Genomic DNA, 27,326 nt, shown 5'->3' with positions numbered 1-27,326 from the left:
AGAAGAAAGGATTTAAGATGGAGACATTTGTTGCCCCTAAAAGAGACATTTCAGAAGGCACAGTCAAAGGACTGGGTAGTGTTTGGTTGAACCGGAGTGGGAAGGTTTGGGGGTAGGGGATGGGAATGAAGAATTAGGTGGTGGAGTTGGGGAACAAGGTTTCAGGTGACAATCTTCAAAGTCACTGGGATGTGAAGGGTGTGATGGGATGTGAGGATATTCATCATTTAACGGAAGGCGTCATTCCTCTTCCCAACAGAGGTTGGAGACTGGGCTAGAGGCAATGCAATATGAGATAAGAAACACATAGTCTGATGTGCAGATGAGAGACATTGCTTCACAAATCCTCTTCCCTCCAAAGAGGGAAGATAGCCCCTCTTCTTAGTCTACAGTGTACACAGATTCTCCTATAGCCAGTGGTGGCCAGGAAGAAGTGTTTTGCTTTGAAAAGTTGTAGACGTGATGGGGAGACTGAGCAATGGGGGCTTTGTCCTTAAAACATGCTCATGCTCTTCCTGGCATCAACCCACATGGAGAGTCTGTGAACCTGCTTCTGGAAAGATGTGGAGGTATGTGATGGAGGCCCTCTTCCCTACCCCACCCCTATTCATAGCACACCTACATAGGTATCCTGTTACTGCCAGAACTGAGTGTTCATACAAAAAACCTCAAATAAAAAGAATTCTTTTTTCCTTGGTGGTGAGGCAAGAACTGCTGTAAGCTTCAGGATGGAAAGAGAGGTTGCAGGTGCTGCCAACAGCACAGTCACACCCCTGATTTGCACCTCCATGTAGCTATGAACTCATGGCCACCTCTATTGCTATGATCCCGGATAATTCTTTCCTGATCTTTGCTAAGTGAATATCAGAGATGAAACAGAATAGAATGAGACAGGGGTGAGGGACCTGCAGCCTTTTGACTGAGTCCAAATTTTACCGAACAAATTCTTTTATTAAGGGGATTTGCTCCATGAAGTTTGGATTCAGTCAAGGGGCCACACTTGAGGACCTAGAGGACTGCACGTGGTCTTGAGGCCACAAGTTCCCCAACTCTGAACTAGGTTATGACCTTGTGAGCTTCATAAGGCTGGAAGAATTACCAGAAGTCCAGCGACTGGAAGCCATGGCAGAGTCTGACAGGAATCAGCCCTGAGGAGTAATCTCCTTCAATCAATGCAACAGAAAATGGACCCATCAATCAAAACTCTGTATCCTGTTACCAAACATTTACTTACCCATTGGCTATGCCACTTCCTGAAGTGGATTTTGTAGATCCTCACTCTGAAACTTATAGCTTATGGTAGGTCTTGTCTCTTCTCATTACCAAGGAAGAGAGGGTTCTTCCACTCATTTTAATCTTTTACATATATACAGTTTTGGCTCACTAGCCAATTAAAAGACTTTTCATTACCATGTCATAAATTAGCAAGAAATATAAGATAGTCTCATCATTACTCACCATTATACACTTGTGGAAGTAGGCTCACTAAGTCTCCACATGGACTGATACTAAAAAGAGTATATTACACATATTTTAAGAATGAGGCCCTCGTTGGCCAAATCCTCTATTATACAAAAATAGTGAGCAGAGTCATAGGGAATAGTATGTTTCAAGAATCAGAAAACTGATCTATTTTACAGTTTTAAAAAACAGCTTCCAGAGTCTTGTTGACCAATTCAATGGCAAATTAATTTTTTTCTCTTTTCAGGATTTTTATTTTTCTGTTTAGTTGAAATTTTTTGATTTGTTGCTTTTCATTTAAAAAAACTGCATGCCCAATTTGCTGATTTGTTCTTTCCCTTTTTTTGTTGGTGAAAGTAGAGATAAAAAATGTCCCTTATTGGCTGCTTTAGTTTTATCCCAAAAGTTTTGATATGTTTTCTCAATGTTTTCATTTTTTTCCTCAAGAAATTATTTATTGTTTCTATCATGCACTGTTTGACCAACATATTCTTTAGGATATTATTTAGTCTCCGTTCATGTTTGAATCCTATCTTCAAATACTCCTTTGTTGATTTTAATCTGTATTATACTGTGGTCAATAAAAGAACAGTTTAATATTCTTGTTTTTCTGCATTTATGTGTAAAGTTTTGTAAGGGTGCTATTCAGAGCAGAGAAGTATGTATATTCTTTTCAATTTTCTTTCAATAATCACCTGAGGGCTATTATATCTAATTTTTCTAAAATTCTATTCATGTCCTTGATATCTCTTCTTTGTCTAATCATTTATGAAACCTCTACTCTATGTGTCAGGTACTCTGCTAAATCCTCAGGGTACAAAGAAAGAGAAAAACTGTAACTGCCTTGAAAAATCTCACAGTCTAATAGGGAGGACAACACACACACACACACACACACACACACACACACACACACACACACACACACACACACACACACACACACACACACACACACACACACCTAGTTCCCAAAGGGAAGGCACTAGCATTAAGGGGGCCTGGGAGAGCCACACACACACACACACACACACACACACACACACACACACACACACACACACACACACACACACACACCTAGTTCCCAAAGGGAAGGCACTAGCATTAAGGGGGCCTGGGAGAGCCACACACACACACACACACACACACACACACACACACACCTAGTTCCCAAAGGGAAGGCACTAGCATTAAGGGGGCCTGGGAGAGCCTTCTTGCAGAAGGTGGGATTTTAGGTGAGGCTAAGGATCTGTGATGTGATTGAAGGAAATCACAAAGTAGAGACAAGAAAGAAAGGTATTTCAAGCATGGGGACAGCTAGTGAAAATGTACTGAGTCCAACCATGGAGTGTCATGTGTGTGACAAATACCCTTTCCTTCCTTCACTAATTTTCCTCCACTCTGATCTTTAGCATTTCTGACATCACAGTACAGTTTTGTAATTTCATTTTCTTCTTCATGTGTCTGTCCTTGCTTTTTTCTTCTCTACATTTTGTTGTTTAGTTGATAAGCATTTATTAAGCATCCACCAGGTGCCAGACACTCTGCTTAATGCTGGGGATACAAGGAAAAGCAAAAACACTATTCCCCCTCAAGGATGTCACAGTCTAACAAAAGAGAAAACATGCAAACAACTAAGTACAAAAATATTTGTGTATAAGTATATGTAAATTGGAGATGATTTCAGAAGGAAGGCACTAGCATTAAGAGGCTTCTTGTAGAAGGTAAGATTTTTAGCTGGGATTTGAAGCCCAGGAAACCAGGAGGCAAAGATGAGGAAGAAGAGTGTGCCAGGCATAGGCATACCAGTGAAAATGCACCATGGGGAAATGGAGCGGCTTGTCTGAGAAACATCAAGGAGACAATGTCACTGGATCATAGAGGATGTGAAGGGCAATAAGGTGGGAATCGCTGGAGTTTAACTGATTAGGGGGATGACTGGTCAGTGGAAGAACCAGGACTGAAACTCAGGTTTTGAGATTCCAGATCCAGCCTTTCTGTGCTACAGAACATAGTTTCTCTTTCATCTCTTTGGCATCAGGCCTCCGAAGATTGTACTTATTCTATAAGAACTCATAGCATAGAGACCTCTGCAACTACATGGAACACATATACATAGGAAAAACCAAGTAGATTACAAATGCCTGCTCTTCAGACTCTGACATTGAATTAGACAGACGACCTATAGGTTAGGTTAGATCCCATTAGAACAATCTATGTCATTTAGTATATATACCTTAGACTTCATAAAGGTCCCAGAGTTAGACAGGAGGAGAGCAGGCTGTAGTGCCTGTGGGAAATTGCAGAGCTCCTTTATTGACCCCAATTCGTTGAGTTGTTTCAGTCATGTCCAACTCTCCATGACCCCTTGGTCTTGAAAAAGATACTGGAATGGTTTGCCATTTCCTTCTCCAGCTCATGACATGGTAATGAAAAGTCTTTTAATTGACTAGTGAGTCAAAACTGTATATATGTAAAAGGTTAAAATGAACCAGTTCCATTTTATAGATGAGGAAACTGAGGCAAACATGGTTAAGGAACATGCTCAGGGTCACACAGCTAGTAAGTGTCTGAGACTGGATTCAAACTCAGGTCTTCCTGACTCTGGGGCCTGGAGCTCTAGGCACTCACTAGCCCACACAAAGCATCAATTTCCCAGAATCCATTTTCAGAGCAGACTACCCACCCTCAAAAACATGGAGGGTGGAGTTTTGGAGGCGTGCAGAGGCTGCTGAGAAATAGAGTCTGGCCATTGGAAGCTGAAGCGAAGCATCCTAAAGGGATTGGGATTCTATTTATATAGACAGAGCCCAAGATGAGAAAGGGGAAGGGGGGCAGTCTTTACGTTGACAACGGTGAGCAAAGGTAAGGCGTGTGTGCATGTGTGTGTGTGTGTCCCAATGTCTCTTGAGGAGAGCCAGGTCTGCGGACCTTGGGCAGGTGCAGGGGATGGGGAGGGGTTTCTCTGAGCATCCTAGGCCCAGAGTAGGGGAGGAGACTTGCCCAGGGTCACAGACCTACTCAATGGCATATCGGAATTCGCACTCAGATCTTAAGACTCCTGGTGCATTCTCTGCCCCATGGGAGGTAGACTCCCTCTCCTCCCCGTTTCCTAACAAAAGCCCATTCCCCAGTGGCAGAGGTTCTCCCACCTCTGTTAGGAGAGGAAGGAGAGAGAGGGAGTTGGACAGGAAGGAGGGAGGTACCCCAACCTCAGTCTGGTGGAATCGAGGTCCTGGCTGATGAGAAGGAAGGGGAGGGAGGGAGAGGGAGGAGGAGAAAGGGAAGAGGAAGAGGGGGGACAGACCTGATGGGAGAAGAAAGGAGGGGAGGTGGGGAAGGCAGCGGGGGAGAGGAATATAAATGTATCTCTACTGGAAGCAGAGAACATGGAGGTACATTGAGGTCAGTTCAGGTCTGCGACTTTTCCCAGCAACACTCAGACCTGGGAGCATTTTTAGAAAGTAACAGATTGAATTTTGTTACTTTTTTATTCTCTTTGTCTCTCTGACTCTCCCTTTCTCTCCATCTCCTCTCTCTTCACGTATAGCATAGATACATACAGAGTCTGTGGGACATGTGCCTGGGACAGATGTGTTTATATATGGGTACATTTATAATTGTGTGTATATATGTATGTCTATGTGTATATATACAGTGTCCATATATAGGCATACAAGTGGAGAAGTTTTGAATGCTGTGGATAAATTTACTTACTTTGGTAGTGTACTTTCCAGGGATGTACACATTGACAATGAGGCTGATACACACATTGCCAGAGCTAGCTCAGTGTTTGGGAGGCTCTGAAGAAAAGTTTGGAAGAGAAGAGGTATTAGACTGACTACTAAACTGAAGGTCTACAGAGCCGGTGTGCTGACCTCATTGTTACATGCTTGTGAAACATGGACAGTCTACTAGCGCCATGCTAGCAAACTGAATTGCTTCCATTTGAACTGTCTTAGGAAGATTCTGAGGATCACCTGGCAGGATAAGGTACCAGGCACTGAAGTCCTTGCTCAAGCTGAACTGCCAAGTATTCAAACTATGCTTCAGAGAGCGCCATGTTGTTTGAAAGCAAAATGTAAGCTTGCCAAAAAGACTATTTTATGGAGAACTCACATGGGGCAGGCAATTACATGGTGGCCAGAAGAAATGACACAAGGTCTCTCTCAAGAACTTTGGATTTGACTGTGCAACATGGGAGACACTGGCACAGGACCGCCCAATATGGCATTCCCACATCAGAGAGGGTGCTGTGCTCTTTGAGCAAAGCAGAAGTGAGACAGCACAAAGTAAACACAGGATGTGCAAATTTGGGCTATCCACCCCAAATATTCAAACGGACTATCTATGCCCAACCTGTAGTAGAGCATTCTGAGCTTGTATTGGTCTGATCAGCCACAGTTGGACACATTGAAATTTCACTTTATCATGGTGATGTCATTTTGGTCCTCTTCGAAGACGAAGGACAACAACCATAGACATATATGTGTGTGTGTGTATACATACATATAAATATATGTATATTTATACAAAGTATCCATATATAGGCATACTGTATGCATGTGTATATACACAAATATAAATACACACATATGTGAATATGCACACATATATTAGTATTGTATTCCTAGTTCTTTTTTAAAAACACTCTTCCTAACATTTTTGCAGTTTTTTATAGCTTTTCTCTGTTCTTTGTTTTTTAAATAAAAATTTTCAACGAACCGTCTTCTCTCTCTCTCATTTCCCCCCCCTTCCCCATTGAGAAAGCAGGAAAAACAAAACCCATTACCATGTGTAGTCAATCAAAACAAGTTTCTAAACTGACCACATACAACTCTATCATTTTTCATCATTAGTCCCTCTGGAATTCTGGTTGGTTATTACGCTGATGAGAATTTAACACAATAGTATTCCATCATTAGTTCTATACCATAACTTGTTCATCTGTTCCTCAATTTATGGGTACCCCTCCTCAGATTCCCATTCTTTGCCATCTCAAACAGAGGGCCTTGTAGGTCCTTAGAATTTGTTTAGAACTAATCCTTCCCTTATCCTACTATCCCTCTAATTGCTACCCCAGTTCTCCCTCGTCCCCTTCTGTTTCCCTATTCAGTGAAATGTATGTTTGTACCCAACTCTGTGTGTATGTTTTCTTCCTTCTTCTGACCATTTTAGATGAGAATGAGGTTCAACTGTCAGCCACTCCACTCTACCCTCTTCTTCTTGTTTGTATAGGTGTCAACTTGTGCAGCCTATTTTGTGAAATAATTTTCCCTAACCTTCCTTTCCCTCCTCCCCAGTGTGTTCTTCTTCCCTCTCTTTCTATTCTTAATATCATCAAGACACAACAGAGTCATTCTCAGGCCTTGTCTAATTGGACTCCCTCTATGAATTCTGATGATGATATCCAGAGGACATGCATGTATTCTGTTTGAATGTAAGCAGTTTATCCTTGTTTAGTTTGTTAGTTTTGTTCATTTGTGCTCACCTTTTTATATTTCTCTTCACTCCTGTGTTTATACTTCAGAGTTTCTCCACTATATTATAGTATATACACTATATTCAGTTTTGCTAGGTAAGTAATTTTTGGCTGTAAGCCCATATCCTTTGCTTTCTGAAGTATCATATTCCAAGTTCTCTTCTTTTTTAGTGGTAGCTGCTAAAATCTTGTGTAATTCTCATTGTGGCTTCTTAGTACTTGAATTCTTTCTTCCTGGCTGCTTAAAATATATATATTTTTTTGACCTGAAAGATCCGGATTTGGCAATTTTTTTCCTAGGATTTTTCATTTAAGATTTCTTGAAATATGCTATCTAGACCCTTTTTTTGGTCACAGCATTCATATTGTCCAGTGATTCTTTAATTTTTTCTTCTTAATCTTTTTTTCCAGTTTTGTTGCTTATTTGTTTTTTTCTATGAGAAAACCTTATGTTTTCTTCTATTTTTTTCAGCCTTTGACTTTATTTTAATATTTATTGTTGTCTCATGGAATCATTGGCTTCAATTTGGTCCATTCTAATTTTGAGGGGAGTCTGTTGCTTGGACAACATTTTGAACCTGTTGTGCAAAGCTATTAATTCCTTTTCCAGTTATTTCTTTCATGGTTCTCATTTTTTTTTCCAATTTTTCCTCAAGTACTCTCATCCCATTTATGAAAAAAAATTAATTCTTTTTAAACTCTTGCTTCATCTCTTCCAGGAATTCTACTTGAGTTTGTGCCCAAGTTTGGTTGTTCTCTTAGGTCTTGCTTGTAGATGTTTTAATTATTCTTTTTCTTGTTGGTGCCTTGAATGTCCCTGCTACTATAATAGCTCATTATGGGGTTCTTCTTTCATTCGCCCATTCTTCCAGGCTACATCCTCATTTCAGACTTGATGTTAGGGCTGGACTTTGTGGCATTTCTGGAAGGAAGGCCTGTTGATGCTTTTGTGGTTGTTCAGGATTTCAGGGACAGGCTGGGGATTGCCAGCTTTCTTTGCTCTCAAAGTCATCTGATCCTCGGGGCAAGGACTGATCACTGCCCTTCAGGTTTGAGTTCTGCAAGTTCCTGATGTGAGTTTGGGTCTGAGCAAGAGTAAATGCTTCTGGACTCTGTCCCTGTCAGTCAACTGAAAAGCTGTTGGTTCATGGTAGCAGAATTTAGGCTCCTCTTTGGTCTAGGATTCCTGCCCTGGTTACTCCTCTTTAGGCTGGGCCAGACTTTTGAAATCTAACTTTGCCTTGCACCTGAGGCATTAGATACACTGATGCTGCTATTGCTACTGCTGTGTGTTTCTGAGCTTATTCTGTTTTCCGTACCCTGCCCAAGGCATTCAGCCCTGGATCTGTGACCTGGGACCGGATTATGGGTGACAAAGCTGCCCGTTGACACTTGTCCTCATTGCAGTGCCCTGGTTTATATCTGGAGATTTCCCAGTCTGAGTTCGAGACCTTTTTGCCCTAGTGAATGTCTCTCCTTGAGCACTGGAGAGCTCCAAGTATAATAGCATGCTGCTTCTGTCTTCAGTGTCTAAAAACTTCCGTCTCCCTGTGTCAAAGTGGGCTGGACAAAAGACTCACTGTGACTTTTCCTGGATTTCCCATCAGGATTCAATCTAGTACATTATCTATATTTTTTGGAAAGAATTTGTGAAGAGCTCTCACTGCATTGCTTTCTATCACTCTGCCATCTTGGCTCTGCCCCCTTCCCTGTTCTGTAAATCTTAAGATATTAAGTTCACAATCAAAAAGAAAATCTGGAAAGGACCTTCAAAATCCTTGGATCCTACATTTAGAGCCAGAAGGGAACATAGAGGTCATCTAGCAGTTGAAGGACATGTGTGGAAGAGGGATTAGACTTGTTCAGTTTGGCTCTAGAAGCTGGAGTTGAAGCAGGGGTTGAAAATTACAAAGAGGCAAATTTAGATTTGATGCAAGGAAAAACTTTCTAATACTCAGAGCTGATCGCAAGGGAGACTGGACTGCTTTGAGAGCCTGTGAAGTCGCTTGCCCTTATTTTACATAAGAATAAACTGAGGCCAGAAAATGTCCGTTGGCTTGCTGATTGTCACATGATCACATACTATGGATTACTTCTGACTCAAAATTCAATTTTTTCCCCATGTTTTCATGCTGTCTCCCTCTCATCTCACTTCTTCCTATCAATATTCTACCCATCTATGAACTGACCTATTAATTAGAAGTTTAGAAGTTAGAGACAAGTTCTTTTAAAATTATTTTTTTAAATGATAGATTCTTACTGATACCTTTTGCTTTATATCACCTAGATTTCCCTCTGTATCCATCCTTCTCCATTCCCAGACTGTCATCTTGTATAAGAAAGAATTGTTTTGGAAGAGAAAAAAAAAATCAGCAAAATCAATTAACATATCCCCCAAATTCTGACATCACATGCAGTACTTCAGCAGAGAGAGATAGATGTCTTCTCTTCTTTGGTGACAAGCTTGGTCTTTATAATTCTGCAATATTCAGCTTCACTTTTTCATGGTTGTTCTTTACATTTGCATTACCTAAATCATTGCTATTTTGTTTTTCTGGCTTTGCTTATTATTACTTATGTAAGTCTTTACATGTTTCTCCGTAGTTATCATATTGGTCTTTTCTTACAGCCCAGTAGTATTCCATTACATTAATTTACTACAGTTTATTTAGCCTTTCCTTGACCCAGTGGCATTACTTTGCTTCCAATTCTTTGTTGCCACAAAACATTTTATAAATATTTTGATAGCTATTATGGAGGCTTTCTTTCATTGACTTCCTTGAGGTTTATAACTAAAAGTAGAAGCTACAGGTCAAAGGGTATGGGCATTTTTGTGTCTTTTCTTTGGTCTGATATGGTCATTCCGGAGTGATTGTATGAATGTTTTGCCAAAATGCCTCAGTGGGCCTAGCTCTCCATGATCCCTTCCAACATTGACTAGGACAGGAGTGGGGAACCAGCAGCTTTGAGGCCACATGTGACCTTCTAGGTCCTTGGGTTCAGCCTTTTGGCTAGTCCAAGTTTTACAGAACAAATCCTTTTATTCAGGGGATTTGTTCTGTTTGGGATTTAGTCAAGGGGCCATACTTGAGGACCTAAAAGGCCAGATGTGGCCTTGAGGCCATAGGTTCCCCACCTCTGGACTAGTACTGTCTTTTCTTATGTTTTCCAGTTTGTTTGGTGTGAGATGAAACCTTGGAGTTGTTTGACTTGCATTTCTTTTATTAATGATTTGGAGCATTCCTCCATATGATTGTAAATAATTTGCATTTCTCCTTTTATGACATGTTAGTTCTCCTTTGACCCCTTCTCTTTTGGTCTCAGATGCTTCTCTTAGTTGTCTACCTTTCTTTTACAGATAATTCTAATGAGACTTTTAACACTTCTGCCTAGGAAATGTCAGCACTACCTTCTTCTTGCTCAATACCATTAACTTGGAGGTAGCACTAGGTATTAGTAATATTATCTTAGTGAAGTACTACCTTAGCCATATGTAACTGGAGTCAGCTGTCACAAATAAGGTGCTACTGCTAGTTTGTTAACACAAGACTATGTATTAAACAAAAATTAACTGTACCACTAAGTCTGTAAAAAATGCCTCCCATTTCCTTTTCTCACTTTCCATTCTACTTGAGCTCTCATAGCATTTGACACCACCAATTCCCAGAAACTTTGTATTTTCTTGACTTTCTTTTATGATGTTACACCATCCTGGTTTACCTCTTACCTCTCTGATCATTTCTGTGCCCCTTTTCCTCCTACCTCCACCAAAATATGTGCTCCAAGGTTTTGCCTTCAGTTTTCTCTTATATTTTCTTCCTTCAAGATCACATCCATTCACATAGTTTTAGTTATCACTGTACCTCTGGCTCTGAAGTCTTTCCTAATGTATCTGTAATCACATGCTTTGGTCATTCTTTAGCCTCCAATAGGAAGTCTTCCCTACAATTCTGGTCCCTTACAGAATTCTCCGTATCCTTCTATAAGAGCTTAGAATTTAGAGAATTTGTTTTGCCAGAGGGCTTAGAGTTATTTCTCCTTTTGAAGGAAAGTATAGGTTATTTAGGATTCATCAATATAGAAAGTGTAATTGAAGTCATGAAAGTATATAAGCTTACTATATTGTATTGAGAGATATGTACATAAAGAGATGTGTTCTCAACAGACTGAGAGTAGAGCCTTGTGAGACATCCACAGACAAGGGTGGGAAGAGGAAGGAGAGGAAAAGGAAGACTCTTCAGAGAGTTAGGAACAACTACCAGGAAAGTCTTTCCCTCAGGGTCAGCTTACGTGCCACCTCCTCCTTGAAGCTTTTCCCTGATTCCACCAGATAGACCAGGTCATGCCAGACCAGGGGTGGAGAACTTGCAGCCTTGAGGTCACTTGCGGCCTTCTAGGTCCTTGGGTGGGGCCTTTAGACTGAATCCAAGTTTTACAGAACATATCCTTTTATTAAGGGGATTTGTTTTGTGAAGTTTGGATTTAGTCAAATGGCTGCACTTGAGGACCTAGAGGACCACATGTAGCCTCAAGGCTAAAGGTTTCTCACCCCTGTGCCAGACTAATCTCATTTCCTTTCTCACAGGGAAACATAAGTACATAAATCAAAGAAATGAGGTAAATATAGATTATCTACAAAGCAAAGCATTTGTCAAAGTCTTTGATGTGCTATCCTTTAGCACATTTCTGGACAGAATAGATTAATGTGGTCTGGATGAGTTCAAAACCAGCCAAACGGTTGGATGCAAAGAGTTTTGGAGTGGTTTCATAAATTAATGGTTGTATGTTTTCCTGAAAGGAAATCTGAGTACCTCAAGGAACTATAATGGTCTGTCCTGTTTAATGTTTTAATCAGTTAACATTAATGTGGGATCATAGGCTGACAGCTAGAAAGGACCTCAGAGGTCATCTAGTCCAATCTCTTTAACTTATAGATGAGACCTAGAAAGGTTTGCCCAAGGTCAAAGAGGTATAGGATTTGGATCAAGGATCAAGATTTTAAACTGAGGTTCTCAGCTCAAAATCAGAAGGTTTTTTATTTTTTCCATTGTACTACAATGCTCCATTACTTGGATAAAAGCAAAGATAATGAGTTCAGTAAATTTACAGATACAGCAAAGACAGCAGGGATAATTGACATTTTGGATGACATCAGGATCTATAAAAGTTGAACTCTTTGGGTGGGCATTTGGGTGGGATTTTTTCTCCCTAGACAGTGATGTAAAAGCAAAAGATCTCATTCAATAAAACATACTTTTAGTCTCTGCCATTTTCTTCCACTGCAGACCAAATGAAAGAATGAGAGTATATATAGTCTTTGAGGTAAAGATGGGAATGTGAAAAATTGCTACTGACTGATCTAATTTTTTTTTTCGGTGAAGTACAAGATAAGGTTATCCAAAGAAAATGAAGATGTGAGAGAAGAGGAAATAAGAGGGTTTAAAGAGAACGTACAGGTCTGTATCTTAGCCAGATATAGCAGTTTGACTCTGATTGGGAAGGTTGTGGTTTGTGTAAAGTTTTATGATGGAAGTAGGGATTGTGTCAGTATTTGGTTTCTACATGTGTTACACATGGGCAGATTTCTCTGTCTATTAAGTAGCAACATTGGGAACTTGGTGCTTATCAAGTAGCAGTGCCATGTTGCTATCAGATGCTCACATACTCAGTTATTTTCTGTGTTTAGGATCCTTTGGTTTCCTTTGCATGCAGAGCCTTGAGGACAGGCTAAGTAACTTTGGTTTATATCTCTAATACCAATTGTCCCTCTTCTTTTTACTTCTAGCAGTACTTGACAGAAAGCACACTGATCTAGTTGCTGTATAATCCAAGGAGATTGGCTTTCTGTTAGGAAGAGAGGTCACTGTATTCCATTATTCCCTTCTCTTTACCTCCCCAAAAGTCCAAGGTAGAGAGAACCTGTCTCTTTGCTATAAAATCAGGTTTTATGGGAAAATGTGGATGCAGAAGACAAGGACCACATTCAGGGCCAGGTATGGAATCACTGAAGATAAATTTAGTAGACCTTGAGATAATTTCATTACTTAGAGGGAACAAGGTCTTGGCAGACATTGAACCCACTCCAGGAAAGTATCTGACCATGGTGGAGACTGGGTATTTACACAGAGAAGGTTATGTTGTTCTCACTACCAGAGGAATTCCTGACCATCATGGTCCAGGAGTTGGATGGGAGTAGAATATCCCAAGAACAGTGAGAAAGTAGTGACCATGGTAGAGAATCTTACTCAAAGGCTTATGGACAGAGGTGAGAGTAGTCAAAATGGAAAGTTGAAGAGGAGGTGGCTGTGACTTGGTCTGAATTGCTCCTGTTTTCATTGTTTTTGTACCATGCCTCTCCCTGAGGAATTCTGCACCATGCCTCTCTCTGATAGTATTGTTTTCTGTCCTAAGATCACTTTAAAAAATCTTTACTTATGAAGTAAGTGCAGAAGGGAATCAGATGTTTTCCTTCACTGTATAAATGGAGAAGCAGCACAGCAGAGTGGATAGAGATACCTAGCCAGAGTCAGAAAACAAGGGTGCAAGGCTTTAGGAATCAGTGACATTCAAGGATATGGCTGTGAACTTTAGCCAGGAGGAGTGGGGACAACTAAGCCCTACTCAGAGGAACCTGTACAAGGATGTGATGCTGGAGAACTATAGAAACTTCATTTCAGGTACTCAGGATTGCCTAGGCATTGGACGTTAGAACACCTGGAAAATGAACCCCACAATATAAAGGCATGATTTTGTTTAAGAGCAGTTTAGTAGAGCTATCAAGCACATGGACCATGAGGGGAAATTATTTACTCAGTGAAAAACATACTATGTAGTCTTTTAAGGATCATCAAACACAGAGAGTAATAGTGTATAAAACTCTCAAATATGATTCATATAATGAACCCCAATTATGAGAGATAGTACATCCTGCTCCCTTCTTCCTCTTTTTTCTATCAGTGTATTACTCTTGCCTTTTTTGTCTCTCTTCTGAAGACCCTCAGAGCAGAAGCGCTTTGTCCCCAGGTCCTCTCTTCTTCATAATTAACTTGCTTAATACCCTTTGAAGAAATAAAAGTACTAACGGGACGTTTGTTTCTCCTCCTGTTAGGATGTTAGCATTTCGTCACAGTCCCAGTTGCTCAAATCAATTTGCTTTTCTAGGTTTCTCTTGAGTCTTGTGTTTGCATTTTAAAATACCCACTAAACTCTCTTCTTTTCATCAGAAATGCTTAAAACTTTTCTGCCTCATTAAAGGTTAATTTTTTTTCCCCTGTAGGATTGTACTCCGACTTTCTGACTAAGTTACTCTATGTCCTATGGCTATATCTTTTACCTTTTGGAATATTATTTTCCAAGATTTTTAATTTATAGTAGAAGCTTCCAGGTTTTGTGTGATCCTGATTGTGGTTCCTTGGTGCTTCCAAATACTTACAATATTTTTTCTTTAACGTAGAAGCTCTTGATATTGGTTATGACAATCCTGGGACTTTTCTTTTGTGGATTTCTTTCAGGAGAGGTTATTAATGGATTCTTTTTCTTTTTTTCTTTGCTTGTGAAATAGTAATATTCCATTATATTCATATACTACCATTTGTGTTAACCATTCCCCAATTGATAGATCTCATTTCATGTGTGATTTTTAGCTTTTTGCTAGAATAAGGTGTGGGAAAACTGAACTGTCTGACTTGATTCAGACTGAGGTCTCCCATACTATATAATGCCTATAGAATGACAATAAAATTCTTTTTAGATTTATGTCTATTTTCTTTTTTTAAATATTTTTAAGATTGTGTTTTGTCACCTTCTGTTTTTACATTACCTTCATTTCCCAACATATCCCTTCCACTTTCCCATTCACTGAGTTATGCCTTTTAGGAAAGAAGAAAAAAATGCAGTTTTGCAAAACCAACCAACACACTGAGTCTGAAAGTTCAGTGTTGCATTCCAGTCTCATCTCCTCAAAGGAGGTACATTCTCATCTCTCATCTTTAGGGTCAACTTTGGTCATTATAATTATGTACAACCTTCAGTTTTGATGTTTTTGGTTTTTTCCAGTTTCCATTGTTTTCATTGTATATGTTATCCTGGTTCTATATACTTTACTTTTCATCAATTAATATAAGTTCTTGTTCTCCTCTGTATTCTTAATACTTATCATTTCTTAGAGTATAGTAATATTACATTACATTCATGTACTGCAATTTGGTTAGTTATCCCAACCAATAGTCATTCCCATTATTTCTAGGCCTTTGCTATCACAAAAACAATGCTGCTATAAATACTACTTATTCCCCATTTGGCTAGAACTGCTGAGAAAACTGGAAAGCACTGTGGTAGAAACTAGGCTTAGATCAATGTCTCACAGCATAAGGCTGTAAGCTTAAAATGGTTATGTGGTTATACTATTAAAAAAATGAAAAGAGAGCTACATCAGGTAACAGCCATAACTAGAGGGAGAATTCCTAACCAATCAAAGGAACGAGGCCATTACAAAAAATAAAATAGATAATTCTGTTTACAAGAAATTGAAAAGCTTTTGTATGAACAAATTCAGTACAACCAGAATAATGAAGGAAGCAAGCTGTTCTAGATAAAAAAAAAACCACCTTTTGCATCACCTATCTCTGCTAAAGATCTGACATTCAAGCTATCTGAGAGCTAACACAAACATATAGGAATAAAATCGATTTCTCAGTGGAAAAGTGGTTAAATTATATGAACAAACAATTCTCAAAGAAATAATTGCAGAGTATTAGTGACAATATAAAAGATTGTTCCAAATAACTTATAGTAAGAGAAGTACTTATCAAAAGTAGTATAAAGTAAAACCATGTCTAGAAATCAGGCCAAGAGGAAAAGCATCAGTTGGAGGGGTTATGGAAAGACATACACTGTTGGTGAAACTGTGAATTAGTCTGGTTATCCTGTGAAATTATATTAATGAAGTGACTAGGATGTCTTATCTTTTGACCTAGGGAACTTAAAGTTTCCATATATACCAAAATATCTATGATAGTATTTTTTGTAGTAGCATAGAACTAGAAACAAAGCAGATGTCCATCAAATAGGGAATTCTTAATAATAATTGTAAAAATAGAACACAATTATTCTCCTCTATGTATAGGGGGGTTCAATAAACATTTGATACCTTCCCTGTGCTCACCCATCAGTGATATTTTCCCTCCAGCTCTTAATGCATATACACAGAGAAAAAGAGACAAAACAAAAAATTGCTAGTGTCATCTCTAGTTGACAATAAGAGTAGATTTCTAGCCATCCACCTCTGCTTGCACAGAGAATGAGGTACTTTTATGGTCCCCTCTGTTCTGACCTCCAGAAGAGGAAAGAGCAGTCAGTTCAGTATTAAGAGTACAGCTTCCCAAAAGACTTTCTAAAGCCCTTGTCTACTACTTCTTGTCAAATCAGTTTGCATGCTATTATTTATATGCCTACTTGATAAGATTCAAACCTATTCATTACAGTGAATGAAGCAGTACCTTATGTTTTGAATTTTAAACTGTGGAAGTGAGGAAATCAGCCTTGAATCAAGAGGGTCTGACTATATTCATTAAAGAAGACCATCTCATTAATCCAGTCTACATGACCAGATTCTTTCAGAGGTGAGCTATTTTCTCTAATTCTCCTCAGTAGTAGCTCAACCCTAAGAGACCAGAGGCTGCTGAATGGGTTTCCTCAGGAAAGGGAACCAAGTCAATGCTATTTTGAATTCTGAATCTTACACAGAATCACTGAAAAAACCCAACCTTTTCTAAAAGCTAAAAAATTTGGAAGATGATAATTTTACTACCAGGGTAAAGATAAAACTAAGAAAGTGGTTTTCATGCTGGAGGTGAAGAGAAAAGTCTTTGACCAGCCCTACATCATCTCTGAGGACAGACATCATGGCATCTGGGCAACAGGCATCAACATCACTCCTGGAATCACCTTGGACTCCAGACTGTGGGTATGTACAGCTGAAGGAATGATTGCCCTTCAGGAAGTCTGGGGAGGTGGCGAAGGGATAGAAGAGATGGAATTATTTCTTTGCATTTTGGTTTTATTTTTTTTTTGTCAATAGTATCAAATCAAAGAATACTGATATAAATGTGAAAGAGACTTAGCTGGGGTAGACAACTTGGCATCTCGGAAAGAGCACTGGATTTCAAACCAGAAGACCTAGAGTCAAATCCCAGCTCTTCCACTTTATGACCTAGGACAAGTCTTTTTTTTGGGGGGGATTATAGGAATCCCCCTAGTATCTAATATGAATTCCTCTGTTTGGCATTTAAAGTTTTTCATTACTAAACCCTAACCTACCTTTCTAGTTTTCTTGCACATTACTCCCCTTCAAACACACATACCCTAGCTGAAATGGATAATGTGTGTATATGTTGTAAGCTTCTTGAGAGTAGGTACTGTTTCTTTTCTTTTCTTTTTCTCAGTATCTCTAGCACCTAGAACAATCTGTGGCACATAGTAGGTGTTTAATAAATACTTGTTGATTGACTAATTCACTACGGATGGGATTTGGTCTCAAAGTCTTCTCGACCCATTGTGAACAGATGGCAACCCCCCTCAGTCCATTACTAGCTGTTTCCAGGCATGAAAGGACTAGATTATTTTATACTACCACCTTTCTCCCATTCATATAGCTATAAGGTGACTTCGTAACAGTTGTTGACTATCATATTGCCATGGATGGCTGAGCTGAAGAGGCTTCATAAAAAGGAAGGGAGCCAGGCAAGGACCGGTGGTATTAGTGGTATAGATGTGGAAGGGTCTGCCATTTCTGTGCTACTGGTCTATCAAAGAGAATTGATGATAGTTATCAAACTTCTGAATTGCTCATTGGTTCATGGCTCTGACTAAAGAATTTTAATATCATTAGACTAAAAAAGGGCATTTTGGCTCCAATATAAGGTGAAAGTACTTCATAGAGTTGAAAACAGGCAACTTCACAGTTCTGGTCATAAGACTATATCTTCCCTGTCCTTTGCTTCTGCAGGTCAAGACCTTTCATTCAAGATCTTAATGCTAATGGCAGTTTTCTGGAAATACAAAGAATGAACCTCCTTTAGAAATCTCTTCCTTCTCTGGATTTTCCTGTCATTTTCTTTGTGGAAAAGGAGGCAGTTTGGTGTTCTCAAAAGAAGACTCTAGATACCTGGGCTCAAATCTCATCATTGTCGCTTATTAGCCATATGATCATAAGCAAGTCAGTTCACTTCCCTGGGTTTTACCTTCCTTTACCTCTAAGATGAGGGGGTTGAACTCAGTGATCTGTAACATTCCAGACCTAACATTATATGAGTCTATGTTTTCATTCTCTGCTTTTGAGGGCAAAATATTAGAGTAGACATTGCCAGGGTAAAGCAGCCAGATACTTAGAGGAAGAGAAAGGGTTATGTATGCATATCTGTCTTTGATTATTGCTTTTTATTAGTATTTTTTAAAAGCTTTTTAAAAAGCAGTTAGAATGTTCCCTTACTTGAGTAATAGGGATAGGCAACACGAAGATATGTGTAGCATTTGAGTCATGAAGAAATTAGAAATAGAATTCTTTGTTTTCAAGAGGTTAAAAAGAGAATGAACAATTGGTACAGCAAAGAGCTAAGAATGGATGTATGCATGGAAGAGGCAAGAGATTAATTCTATGTTGGAACTCTGTGACTGTGGGGTTATCACCCCAACACAGATGAAAATTCTGAGAGCCTTGTGAATGTGAAGGCAGCCAAAAGGGGGGGGATTGGAGGTGCCTCAGAGTCTGATAATGAGAATGCTTTCAGTGTGTGATGATCTAGTGATATTTTCCTACTGTGACATGCAATGTCATCTCTATCACAATAAGTATGAAAGTGTTGCATACAAGTGTAAGGAGTGAATGGAAAGATCAGAAAGTTATAAGGTGCTGATGAATCTGTGTATGAGTGGGTCTGTGTAGACTAGTGACTTCTAAGACAATTCTTTGTCCTTAGACCAATAACTTTTATCATGGGAAGGAAGGTCATAATCTCTCTAAACCAGTTTCTTTGACTGGAAAATTGAGATAATAATACCTGTAGTACCTGTCTCACAAGGTTGATGACAGTTTATGCAAAGCATTACAGCATTAAAGTGCTATATAAATATTGACTAATATTAATATTTCTTTCCCCACAAATAGGTTTTTCCATATCTAAACCTGATGTGATCTTACAATTAGAATAAGTCTAAGAGCCATGGATTCTTAATCTGCCAAGAATTAAAGAACAAGAATTGCCAAAAAATTCTTCAGGTGAGTGATTATGAATCAGAAATATAGAAATCACTGAAAGTGTATCTTAGCAGTTTGGTGAAAATGGGCTATTTTCAATGGTCTCAAGACCTACTGCAAATGTTAGTTTCATTAACAACCCAGGACAGAAAGCTAGCTTTCCTTTTTTTTCCTAATGTGAAGTATCACCTTTTCTTCAATTATAAATCTTCTTCCCTTTTCATGTGTATCCTTTACCACCTACCAGATATTCTTCTATCCTTACCCCTTCCTGGGATGACCATTCCCTAGTCACTAAAAGTTAATTTTCCCAAATTCTGTCCTATATCCTATTCCTTCCTTGACTTCCTACTCATCAGCATTTCCTCTGTATAACTTGTTTCTCTGTTGAACCTTAGTATACTCTTGGATGGGTCCTCTGATCAGCTTACTTAGTGAGCTAGCTTCCTTAATGAGAGGCAGCTTGGCATAATAGACGATAACTTTGTTATTGACCTGGTTTTGAATCCCACCTCAGACACTTATTAACTAGTTTTATAACTCTGAGCATATAACTGCTATAAAATGAAGAGTTTGGAATCAGTGATGTCTAAGTTCCCTTCCATCTCTAAATCTTTGATCCTATGGTTCTCTCTAAATTACCTGCTGTTTGTCTCATTGGCATGGCTTTCAATTTCATTATTTTCTTTCAACAATAGCATTTTCCTTTCTTCCCACACAAAAAATTGTTATTTATCTCTTTTCTTGGTTTCAGACTGGAAAAGTTGACCTGAGCCTCAGAAGTCATCTCCAAAGCCAAATATTTCTGAAGAAATAGAAACACCAGGGGTAGTAATGGTTCCATTAGACCTTGTGTTTAACGGAGTTTATGTACCTGAATGCACATTGGATAGAAAGAAAACTCTAAAGACAAGACTGAGAAACATCCCTTTCCCATGAGAGAGATTCCATTCAAATATTAATCACCTACCAAGAAAACCCCACTAAAGATAGAGGCCATGAATGCCACACATGTGGGAAATACTTCTTTGACTACTCATATCTTACTCAACATCAGAGAAGTCACACTAAGGAGAGTCCTTTTAAATGTAAGGAATGTGGGAAACTGTTTAGTTGGAAATGTAATCTTACTCGACACCAGCAAGCACATACTGGAGAGAAACCTTATGTATGTAAAGATTGTGAGAAAGCCTTCTTGAACCAGTCATATCTTACTATACATAGGCGAATTCATACTGGAGAAAAGCCATATAAATGTGAATGTGGAAAGCTTTCTCTAAACATTCCTCTCTTACTGAACATGAAAGAATCCATACTGGAGAGAAGCCTTATGAATGTAATAAACGTGGGCAAGCTTTCAGGCATAAAAGTGGCCTTATGAGACATCAGTTGACTCACACAGGAGAAAGTCTCTATAAATGTAGTGAATGTGGGAAGCTGTTCTTAAATCCTTCATCCCTTGGTGTTCATAAGAGAACTCATACTAGAGAGGAGCCCTATGAATGCGAGAAATGCGAGAAAGCTTTTGCTAGATATTCATCTCTTTCTCTACACCAGAGAATTCATACTGAAGAGAAGCCCTATGAATGTGATAAATGTGGGAAAACCTGCTCTAAACATTCATCCCTCATTGAATATGAGAGAATTCATACTGGAGAAAACCTTTATAAATGCAGTGAATGTGGGAAAACTTTCCAACACAGAAGTGGCATTACAAGACAAAGTATGACTCATACAGTGGAAAGTCTCTAAAAACATAATAAACGTGGAAAACATTTCCTAAATTCTTCATCCTTTACTATTCATGAGAATTTCTACTGGAAAAAAAGCTCTGTGAATGTGGGAAGGTCTCTAGACATTTATCTGTTTCTCTATATCAAAAGACCTCAACTAGAGGTACTTTATTTATAAAGTGTGTGGGAGAAAACTTTTTGTAGTAGCATCAAAGATGGTATGCCAGAGAGAAATTCTGAGAATATAATGATCTTGAGCAAAACTTCAGTCAGACTTGTCAGTTTCTTAAATCAAAAGAGTCAGAGTATGGGCAGTAAACCCCATAAAGGTTTAAAATTGATTTTATTTTAAATCTCATATTACTTCTCCTTCTGGCTAACTTTTGTTTTCTCTTTTTTGCTACCAAACTTGTTGGGTGTGTCATCTATGCGTACCATATGAATCTGACTTTAGATACTCCAATTCTAAAATGTTACTTTTAGGATACTTGGCCTCACATACTTGCTTAAATCTGTTAATGAACAACACATTGAATACAGAAATGCTTGATTTGAGAATGTCCAGGAAGACTGAGGAGTTAAAAGTTGAAAGTGAATCTGTGTCCTCAATGCTATCCTAAAAACATTAATACAAATACCAACAATAAATACAGTAGTCTAGAAACTCTGAAAAGAACATGGTTTTCAAAAAAAAAGAAACTAAAAGTAAAGTTCCAACAAATTGAATGAAAGTTATAGATTCAGAGGAGATAAAGCTAAAATGAAAAAGAAAATGATATAGTTCTGTCTGCAGCCTCAGAAGCCGCTGAAATTACTGCAAGACAGATCAAAGGGTAATATAAACATGAAATCACTTTTAAAAAGAAACTAAAAGCTACTCAGTATTCCTAGGAAATGATGGCTGGCTTAGAAATATCAATGGAAATATAAGTAGAACAGTGTCCCTCACAAAATGACAGCAGCGTGTAAGGCAGACTATGGGGGACAACTTTAAGACAGGAAGACCACTTATGAAGGTAAAGTAGGCTGGAGATGGAAACAGGAGACCTGATTTTGAATCCCACCTTAGATTCCAGAGTGACTCCAGGTAGAGTATGTCTCTCACAAAAATGATGACTTTACTTTAGAACAGAATAGCCGAAACAATACTAAAACAAACAAACCCAGAGTTGCTCAACTAGAAAAGTTCTGGAAGCTTTGCCAAAGGTGAAGGATCAAGACAACAGATCATGAAAACAAATTGAAAACTGTTGGGTTCTTGAAAATCCTGTGAAAATAGATAAATTCTGAGTCTGATCACTATATTTCAGGAAAGTCTACAAAAATTTTTCTCTAAAATACTGAAAATAAAGGTCAGATTGCTGCTCAAAAGAACTGAGATGTCAACAGAAGTTAACAGGTTCAGTATATTGAAAAGGACAAACATAGCATGCATGCTTCCTCCAATAAAGTCCATCTCATTAGACTATGAGCTAGAGAACAGGTTGTGGGTTGGTTTTTGATTTTTCTTCTCTTTATATTCTCAGTGTTTAACTTAGTGCCTGCCACTTGGTAGGCACTAAATAAATTTTAGGTTACTCTGGGGGTTTTTTTGGTTGTTAAAATATAGACTCTAACAGTTCTTCAGAGTTGAAAATCTTTTGGGTGTAGGATTGGCATTAGATTTCATTTTAGCTATTTCATATTGGTGTGTTGTTTTATGTTTTTAGTCAGAGGAATTCATGAAGACGTTTTACTTTATGATACTATTCTAAGTGACCTCTTCTCCATGGGAAATGCTCTTGGGATTAGAAAAGATAATCCTATCCAATTTGTACTATCTGAAAGAAAATTTATGGCAATAATAGAAGACAAAATCCATGATTTTTTTTGTTTGTTTGCAGGTTTTTCCCTTCCTGATGGCATAACTTTATTCCCTTCTTTATTCAATTGCTGCTGATAGTCAAAGATATTCATAATCTTCTACCCCAAATGCCAGTGCTACTCAGGAAATGCCTTTTCTATTTTCTCATATTTTTTTTTAAGACTAATTCTCCTTTCACTCAGGCTGGTTGTTCAGAAACTGCTCATTGGCCTGATCCTACTACTGATCAGTCTGGGAGTTTTGACCTTTCTTGTTTTCAGTCTTGGCCAAATTGTTTGTCCTTAGGCATCTTAGTGGCCTCCTGCTCCAGAAAGCTCACTGTGTTGTTTCCAGACATAGTATATTCATTTGATTGGCATAGCCCAATGCAGCTCAGAACTCTGAGCTCAAAAGGTCTACCAGCCTCAAGCTTCCCAGTAGTTAGGATTACAGCCTTTGCCACTGCTTCTGTTTAGTGGGCTGAAAGATTACACCACTGTGTCTCTATGGTTTGGATCAGTAAGCTTCCTTTCAGGTCACATGGAATTACCAAATGCCTCTGCCCCAAAGTAGCCATCAGCAATTTCTATGGTTTGTAGAGTTCAAGGAGTATTCCCTTGACCACAGGTGCTTTCTTTGTTGCTCTTTCAGAATCTAGCAGCTCAGGCTAACTCTGCAACTGACCACTTTTTGCTTTGTTTTGTTTCTGATCATTGCACAAAGGAATGACTCCCAGGAGCCAGTCATTTCATTCTCAATTATTGAGACTCAATCATTTATCCTAAATGAGGCCTAACTACATCTAGGAGGATCAGTGGACACGTCTACACCCTTCATAGAGAGCTACAGTCAAAGTCCTCAAACAAAGGCTCACCACCCAGTAAAATCATCGTCTACCAAGAAGACTCCTGTGATAGATCCCCTTTATTTTTAATTTCTCTCATACTTATGTCTTCCTTTCTATTTCCACTGATACCTCCATAGTTAAGGCTTTTATCACTTCATATCTGATCTTATGCAGCATTAATATAAAATAGTAGTTCATATTTTTATAACGCTAAGGTCCACCTAAAATGTTTTCCTTACAACAACCCTATGGGGTGGCTTGTGTGTGACCCCAGCTTCCCATTTTACAGATAAGGAAACAAGTTCTTAAAGGTGACGTATTCTACCTAGAGTCACAGTCTGGAATCTAAGGTAGGTCTCCCGTTTCCATGTCCAATCTACTTTAGCTTCATAAGCAGTCTTCTCTTCTTAAAGTTCTCCCATGCAGTTTATCTTGCACAAGTCTGTCACCGACCTTACCAGTAACAACTGTGGCCACCTAGCTTATAGAATTACAGAATCTTAGAGATGGATAGAATCTCAGTCTATCTAGTCTAACCATTAAAGGAATAAGAATCTCATCGCCACATTCTCAGTAACATTTGCTTTAAGACCTTCCAAGAGGGAGATTCACCTAGGTCCTGACGCAGTGAATTCAACTTTTGACAAGTTTTAATTCTTAAGATTTTTTTCCCTGACATCAAGTCTAAATCTACCAGTGCAACTTCCACCAACATTCCTCTTAGTGTTGCCATCTGAGGCCCAACAGAGCATATTTAATCCTTCTAAGTGACAAATTTTCAAATACTTAAGAAGTACAGCTATTTTGTCTTTTCTAAGTCTCCTCCAGACCAAACCAGTTCCTCTATCAAATGGCCCTTTGCTGTATCAATATTCTTCCTCAGGATGTGTGTGTGTGTGTTCGTCCTTCATTGCCAAAGAAGACCATGCCATCAGAGAAATGATGACGTGACTTGCACTTGACTTTGTTTTGAGTGAGGGAGGGCTGTGCAGGTCACCACCCTCACTTCTCCAGAACCATCTGAATCCAGTGACCAGATATTCATCAGGTTGACTGGAGATGACCCAGGATGAAGCAGTTGGGGTTAAGTGACTTGCCCAAGGTCACACAGCTAGTGAGTGTCAAGTCTCTGAGGTGAGATTTGAACTCAGGTCCTCCTGACTCCTTCACTGGTGCTCTATCCACTGCACCACCTAGCTGCCCCTCCTCAGGATAGTCTCCACCTTGTCAATATCCTAAAAGGTGTCACTTAGGACTGAAGACAGCATTCCTGAGCCTGGGTGTAGGATTATCACATCTCTGATCCTGGACACTGCGCTTCTCACAATGCACAATATGCTCCCAAGAGCACATTAATTCTTTTTGACTTCTGCATCACACAGTTGCCTAATACTGAGCTTGCAGTTCACTAAAATCTTTAGACTTTTTATATGCAAACACATGTCTTCCATCTTATACTGGTAAAATTAATTTTTTGAAACTCGACGACTGGTCCTATTAAGGTTCAACCCAATGTCAAGCTAGCCTATCCATATTCTCTTCTGATCCTGACATGCTGGCTGTCCCTCTCAGCTTTGTGCTACTTGTACATTTGATAAGCATGCCTCCTGTGTGCTTATTTAAGTATCTGATAAAATGTCAAATAGCACAGGGCCAAAGCAGAGGTGTGGGTGTCCTGGGATAAGGAACGGTCTTAACCTGTGTACCCAGAGGAGAAAGTCCAGAAACAAAAGTAATGTGGCTACATCACATTTTCAGTTTTTTCTACAATTACCTCTGTTTCAGTGTATATGGAAATGCTCGTTTTATTTTTTTCAAAGTTCATAAAATAAAAGGAAAAATGTGTAAATGTTTTTTAAAAAGAATCTAAGGGTGGAAGAGGTCAAGGCCCCAAGGGATTCCAGGCTTTTCCCTTTCCTGGGTATCCTGGGGCCAGTTCGGCTTCAGGTCCGGGCTCTGAAGCTAAGTCCTGGTAGTCGCTTCCTTTCTAGCTATCTCTGGGCCTCGGTCTCCCCATCCGTAAATGACACGGGCAGACCGGGACAGGACAGCACCTGTTCGCAGCAGGACAGATCCAGAAACAAAACTCAAGAGGACAGGGGCCACCAGTGGCAGTTACCATGGTGACCGAGTCTCTGCCCCGCCCCCTCTCCGTCTTCGCCTTTAGCCCCTTCTCCCAGCTCCAGGCAGAGGTTCTTCTTACCCTCTCACAGTCTCGACCCTCTATGAGCCTGCGCAGAGGGAAATCCAAGACTACATTTCCCAGAGAAATTATAGTCCCAGGGCACGGGGACCTGGACTCAATTTCCCAGAAGATCTTTCGAATATTGAGTGGTCCAACACCCTTACAACCCTTAGGGACCGAAGCTGCTGAGGCTGCCGGGAAGTAGAGTCCGCGCAGGGCGTTAGAGTGTGCGCAGGCGTCGCTCAGTGTGGGTCCTGAAGACCCGGACTTGTGTGGACTGAATTCGGTGGGACGGTGGTAAAACCGTAAGCCGGCAAGCTGTGTGTGTGTGTGTGTGTGTGTGTGTGTGTGTGTGTGTGTGTGTGTGTGTGTGTGTGTGTGTGTGTGTGTGTGTCTGTGTCTGTGTGTGTGTGTGTGTCTGTGTGTCTGTGTGTGTCTGTGTGTGTCTGTGTGTGTGTGTCTGTGTGTCTGTGTGTGTCTGTGTGTGTCTGTGTGTGTGTCTGTGTAGGTGTGTGTATCCGCACTGTCTGTTCGTATGTCCGTATATATTATGGGTGTCCCCGTGTGTGGCCCGAGGGAAGAGGGGTCAGCAGACACAGGGGGAATGGGGGCGGGGAGCGGGGTTTCCTCTCGGGATCCGAGGCATGGTAGGATTCGCACCAGTGTCTTCAGACTCCTACTGCAGTCTCTGCCCTGTGGGACGTAGGCCCCCTCCCCTTTTCCGAAGTAAAGCCCAGCTCCTGCCGGCTGTTATTCTGCAGCCCCTGTTTTGGGGGCGGGGAGGAAGGGAGGGTGTCAGAGGGACCTAAAATTCCTCGGTTCCCCCCCCGCCCCTCCCCCTTCACGAAAGCTTGCTTGGAGCCGAGCGGGGAATGCACTTTGAGGTCCGTTCTGGTCGGTGACTTTTCCTAGCAGCACGTTTATTACTTGATAAATAAGGGATAAGCCATAGCTCTCTGGTTAAAGTATTGGTCAGTGCAGAGGAGAGAACAAAAACTGTCCAAAGCTACTTTTAATTAGTGTAATAAGCTATGAATCTGGAAGGGACTTTAGGTAGGCTCCTGTAGTAAGACGCAGAAGGGAACGTGTAGGTCATCAGTTCCAGCCCTGTAATGTTACAAATGAGGAAACTGACACCTAGGCGGTTAAATGACGTGGACGATATTAACCAGGTGGTGAGGGGCCGAGGCAGGGATTGAACCAGGTCTTGTGTATGGCTCAAAATCCAGTGGCGTTTCTACTGTATCGTGCCATAACCACAAAATTTTACAGAGGAGGAAACTGAGGCCTGGAGAGGCAAAATTAACTTGCCCATTTCAAATAGCTCGTAAATCATGAAGCTTATGATTCAAAATCCAGTGCTTTTCCAACTTCTGCCTATTGCCTTCCTCTTTGTCTCATCCCTTCCAATCCAAAGTCTGCTCACCTATGGCAATTTCCTGTTAATCAGTTTTAGAAATTGCTGATAAATGATGGCTTTAAAATTTTCAGTCAGGACGGTGTCAACACTACCTCATGC

General features: G+C 39.8%; 1 protein-coding gene across 1 annotated transcript in view; it reads left to right on the top strand.

Moving 5' to 3' along the window:
* LOC140519182 (uncharacterized) overlaps positions 1-27,326 on the top strand; it is a 237,613-nt gene that overhangs the window by 200,473 nt on the left and 9,814 nt on the right. The window contains 4 exon segments of the mRNA XM_072631982.1: positions 20,231-20,467; positions 20,470-20,651; positions 20,653-20,712; positions 20,757-20,922. Of these exon segments, the coding sequence (XP_072488083.1) occupies positions 20,231-20,467; positions 20,470-20,651; positions 20,653-20,712; positions 20,757-20,922 (645 nt within the window).

Source organism: Notamacropus eugenii, chromosome 1, assembly GCF_028372415.1.
Source record: "Notamacropus eugenii isolate mMacEug1 chromosome 1, mMacEug1.pri_v2, whole genome shotgun sequence".
Classification (NCBI taxonomy): Eukaryota; Metazoa; Chordata; class Mammalia; order Diprotodontia; family Macropodidae; genus Notamacropus; species Notamacropus eugenii.
Note: the sequence above shows the minus strand (reverse complement) of the source record. Positions and strands in the feature narration are given on the sequence as shown.